Source organism: Gymnodraco acuticeps, unplaced genomic scaffold (assembly GCF_902827175.1).
Source record: "Gymnodraco acuticeps unplaced genomic scaffold, fGymAcu1.1, whole genome shotgun sequence".
NCBI lineage: Eukaryota > Metazoa > Chordata > Actinopteri > Perciformes > Bathydraconidae > Gymnodraco > Gymnodraco acuticeps.
Window position 1 is genome coordinate 17,103 of NW_022990928.1, and position 4,896 is coordinate 21,998.

Below are 4,896 nucleotides of genomic sequence, written 5' to 3' on the forward strand. Positions count from 1 at the left end.
AATCCCCTGATAAAGGAAGTAGCCAGCACCCTCACCGTTGACTAAGCAAGGGGTTCCCAAACCTTTCAGCCTGCGATCCCCAGGGGCAACATCCAGCTGGCCCGCTGCATCCGGTGAGACCAGCCCAAAGTCACACAACGGCTCTTTTAAGAGCCACCTACACCTTTTCTAAAGAGTTACAATCCTAAGTTATTATAATGATTACACTGGATCATATTTTACTCAGTTTACTGAACTGTGATGCATGAAACCAGAAGGGGAATTGTTGAGGTTTACTGAAGTTACAAAGATATGAGTATAACAGGCCAGTGTAAAAACAAGCTTCTGTCAGTCATGAATCATTCAAACTATTTATATAACCATGTAATACAGTTATGTAGTAGTTCAGTAAAAGTAATTCTTTATTTATATGTCTTAAATATCCTTTATTTTAGAGGGGCCTGAGACTTAACATGTTTATTGCCCAAAACTGCACTGTAGTTATTGTGCATGTGACAATAAGGCCTTAATATTAGGGCTGCACGATATCAGGAACACATAACACGATAACACTTGCTATATTTGAACAAAAACGTACACATGCAGCATTATTACTTTTTCAACAACATGGGATTTATTGTTTATTAGTTACATATCGTGTGTGTGTGTGTGTGCGTGTGCGTGTGTGTGTGTGTGTGTGTGTGTTTATTTATATGTCCTCCTCTCTACTGGCCAACACAGGGAGCATATGCTGAGTGTAGTGTTCTCCAGGAGGAGGCGATTTCCATGCCATGCAGGGTCTTTGTTGATGGGGATGACGATCGCCTCTTTCGTGGTCCACACAACAAAATAGCAGATACTCCGGTCTGTGATGTGCAGCTGCCCTTGGACCTGGTGCCAGTATGGGTGATTCTCCTTGAGAACATAAGACCCACCCTCCTCACGGAGACAGAAGGATGGTAACTGGACTGCCTCCGCGATGGTCATGTTCCTCTGGCTGTGTGGACACTTCACCTCCAGCAGGGCAGATGGCTGCACAAGTCCATCGGGTGATGCTCCCAAAACACCCGACTCACTCACAAAGAGACCAGCGTCGATCACTGTCACCCGATAGGCCTGCACAAAAGCCTTCACCCCTTCGGCCTCATTTACAACTCCCCAGTTGACAGCCATGACTCCGTCTAAATTGTAACCCCCAAGCACCCTCTTCATGAGGGACGCGCATGGAGTGGATGAAAGTCCCGACCTCAGCACAGCACCAAAATTGCTGGCTGTCAACCTGTCCTGTCTGTGTAACTGCCACTGGGGATTTGTCCGCTGTTGCTGTCGCATTGAGGCAAGAATTGCCTCAAGCCCCCGACCCCCATGCTCCTTCACCAGCTCCGGCACGGTGACAATGGCCTGATGTTGAGGCTGCGGCTCTGGCTCAGGTGATAAAAGCCATGCCATGCCACACTGTGTGCCCCTCAGTGCAGACCTGAACCAGTCTACATCCTGAGTGGCGATGTCTCTGGCCAGTGGGTTGTATGTCTCCTCTTGCTGTTGATAGAGTTGAGACACCGGCTGGACTACTTTGGAAGTGCCAGGCTTCCTCCACTGGCACTCAACATCTGTGGAGCTGATCTGCCACATGGCAAATATTGCCAATGCTGCAGCGTGGCTGCATTTGTACATCCCCCGTGCACAATCACAGACAGCGCTCTGCATCGCGCCATCGTCTCCCATGCAGATCTGTAAAAATAAAGTAAGTACCATTTGTTAGCATGCTATAATAGATTGAATGAGCAATACAAGGATGGTCAGGATCTGGGGGTGGGAGGGTTTATTTTTCCATATATTTGTCTGATTGTTGTTATTGTTTGATTTTTCTGTATTACCTTTGAGGTTGTTGTGTTTAATATTCATGAGAATATTTGTCATTGTTCAAATGATAATAAACATTTGCATAAAGCATATTTGTCCACTCATATGTTGATAAGAGTATTAAAAACGTGACAAATATTCCTCTAAGGTACATTTAGAACAGATACAAAATGTGCGATTAATTTCCGATTAATCGAGATTAACTATGGACAATCATGCGATTAATCGCGATTAAATATTTTTAATCGACTGACAGCCCTAATTTTTTTAAATGTGTATGAATACATTTTGAAAAACATTTGATCAACAAAAAAAAAGGATTTGATCAGGATCTAGACTCAGTGTGTAGTTTATTAATTAATCAATGCTCTCTACATTAGGAAAACACGTAAGAGAGGGAGTCACACACAGCTGTGCCTAGATAACCAAACAAATTGACAAGATAACCAAAATCCTTGAATCTACACACAGCAAATAAACTCAAATGACACAAAGGAGATCACACATACAGTATAGTCGATATAAAACTGTCCGCTTCAATCTGAAGAGCAACTAAAACAAAACACGGGAGTGTACCTTGTTCTTGTGAACACTAATGTTATCCACAGCATACACAGAGACCACGAAGTTCTTAAGGAGAAAAGTAGTTGCTAAAACAAAACACGTTAGTGTACCTTGTTAGCTAATGTTAGCTAGCTGACATTAACGTTACACATTGCACTCATATTACTCACCGAAACCTTGTAAAGCCGGTCCCGCATGCTGGCTCTTACAGAACCGACTAACTCCCCTTTCATATAGGTACAGTTCTCAACGTGCCCAGACTTGTAGTGATTTTCACCTCGTAAAATACTTGTATTCTCATTCTGAAAGAATGTGGTGAAATGTGCTAACGTGACGGCCATCTTTATGTTGGTGACGCGTATTGTGCGAGACGAGAGACCTGTAGTTCACTGAGCGGTTTCACACGAAAAAATGTGTAACTTCACAGTTTTACGACACATTTTTATTTTTTTGACTTGCAAAATGTTCTTTTAAATTGACAAACATCATATGTGTCATTCGTGGCACAATTCAAACGGGATCAAAAGATAACCTTTCTCTCTCCATTGACTTCAATGTATAATTTTCCGCTTCCGGGGTCCCATGGAGGCTTTCGGAAGGGGAGGGACTTCGCCTCTCTATTATTTACAAATATTTTATTCACAAATTAATATGGTCGGACTCAAACCCGTACTTTAATAGTTTCGTAATTTAACCTGAACAATATGGCACTTTAATGGACAAGATGTAAAGCAGAAAAAAATTGCAAAATATATTTATTTTTAAAAATGTGAAGCTTTTTCTTTTTTAAACAAAGGAGGGGGGGGAAGGGTTCTACCATTTTTTTTCTTCCCGCATCGGAGGAGTAAGCTGGTTCTGTCCCGAGAACATCTCTCCAAGGTAAAAGTTATTTAAAGTTATTTAATGTCATCAAATGTTCGTCATAGTTACAGGTTATCACAAGACGCATTGTTTGCCAAAAGCAGAGTTCACATTTGCCGTTACAACGAGCAACGTAAATACAGCTGTCAATTTGTAAACATTGTCATTCACTGGTGTTAGCTAGGATACAGCCATGAAAATCATAAGGTGAGTTTATATTGATTGACTTCCGTTTAGCGTGTTTTTATACTGTGAGTAGGCTATTTGTAGAGCGTAAGTCCGGTGTTGCAGTATAACTTGAGTCATGACAACTGGCGACATTCTATTATTTTCGTCATAGGAATCCGGGGCGTGTACATTGAGGACCCATTGTTGACTTACCAGGAAATAAACATGTCGATCGCCTCGTTTGTCATTTACGTTCATCTTTTGCTATATCTGCCTTCCTAAGATCACTTTGATGCACATTCAGTACTCGTATGTGAGGTTGTGGGTGAGAGGTGGATATCGTGACGCTTACAGGGAGGTATCAAACATTACAAAGTATGTGACTGTGGATGCCTGTTCAAAATATTGCAAACTTGAATAAATCATTTAAATTATATATTTGTGTCCGACTTTCATTTGTACATCGTTATTAATGTGATCTATATAGTGTTAATTTCGTCAGCTATTTTTTTATTTAGTTTTAGTCTTAGTCCTTTGTTAAATTTCCTTTTTAGTTTTAGTCATATTTAGTCACCTTCATCCTGTTTTTATTTAGTCAAGTTTTAGTCGACTAAAAGTCTGAGCATTTTAGTCTTATTTTAGTCGACTAAAACAGTAACTATTTTAGTCAAGATTTAGTCGACTAAAAGTCTGAGCATTTTAGTCTTATTTTAGTCAAAGAAAACTAATTATTTTTAGTCTACTTTTTGTCAATGAAAACTGTTGAGTCTTTTTTAGTCATCAGGTTATATAGAACATTTCAGTCAAACTAGTCTAGCCAAAACCAATAATTTGTCATTTTAGCAAATATAAATAAATAAGATTATATATTGTCCTTACTTGATGAAAACCACAGGTTGAATGATTAAGAAGCTTTGCAGAGAGTATCTGGTCAGGTTTGTGTTTTTTTTTACCTGTGTTATGGCCACATTGCTTCCCTTCTGATGAAACAATGCATTCACGTTTTTTCTCCGCCTCATTGTAGCGAAAATGGGCCCAAATATCACGTTGTTTCTTTCTCCCAAGCAGTGGTGGCATAAGACTTTTTCGTTGTCAGTCATTTTGACGGACAGGATCGTAACATTTCCGTCATAATCCATTATTACCCGTCAAGTACACCATTTATCACTCACTCGCGCTGACGGGGGGGGTATTTGGTTAACGCGAGTGCGACCACTGCTCCCAAGCCCTGTTGTTGCCATTTTATTTTATGTTGAATAAGGTTAGTTAGAGACCATGAGTTAGACCCGAGTCTTCCTGACAGTTCATATTGTGCCGCTGCCCGGTGTAATTCAAATGTACCGCCGTGCGCAGCACAGACACACAGCTGCTGCCCTGCCGCAGCACCGGAAATGGAACTGCTGGGAGAAAAACTGACTATCAGAGATGTAACGTTATCTTTGATAATATTTCGTCTCCTCA

At 40.8% G+C, this 4,896-nt stretch overlaps 1 protein-coding gene across 1 annotated transcript; it reads right to left on the reverse strand.

Annotated features, from left to right (window-relative positions):
• Nucleotides 1-298: 298 nt before the first annotated feature.
• LOC117558146 lies at nucleotides 299-2,618 on the reverse strand. Its single transcript, XM_034234155.1, has 2 exons — nucleotides 2,577-2,618; nucleotides 299-1,710 (listed from the first exon to the last, which is right to left on the reverse strand). Exons 1-2 carry the CDS (start codon nucleotides 2,601-2,603, stop codon nucleotides 685-687), a joined length of 1,053 nt encoding a protein of 350 aa, XP_034090046.1. The 5' UTR covers nucleotides 2,604-2,618; the 3' UTR covers nucleotides 299-684.
• Nucleotides 2,619-4,896: the final 2,278 nt, after the last annotated feature.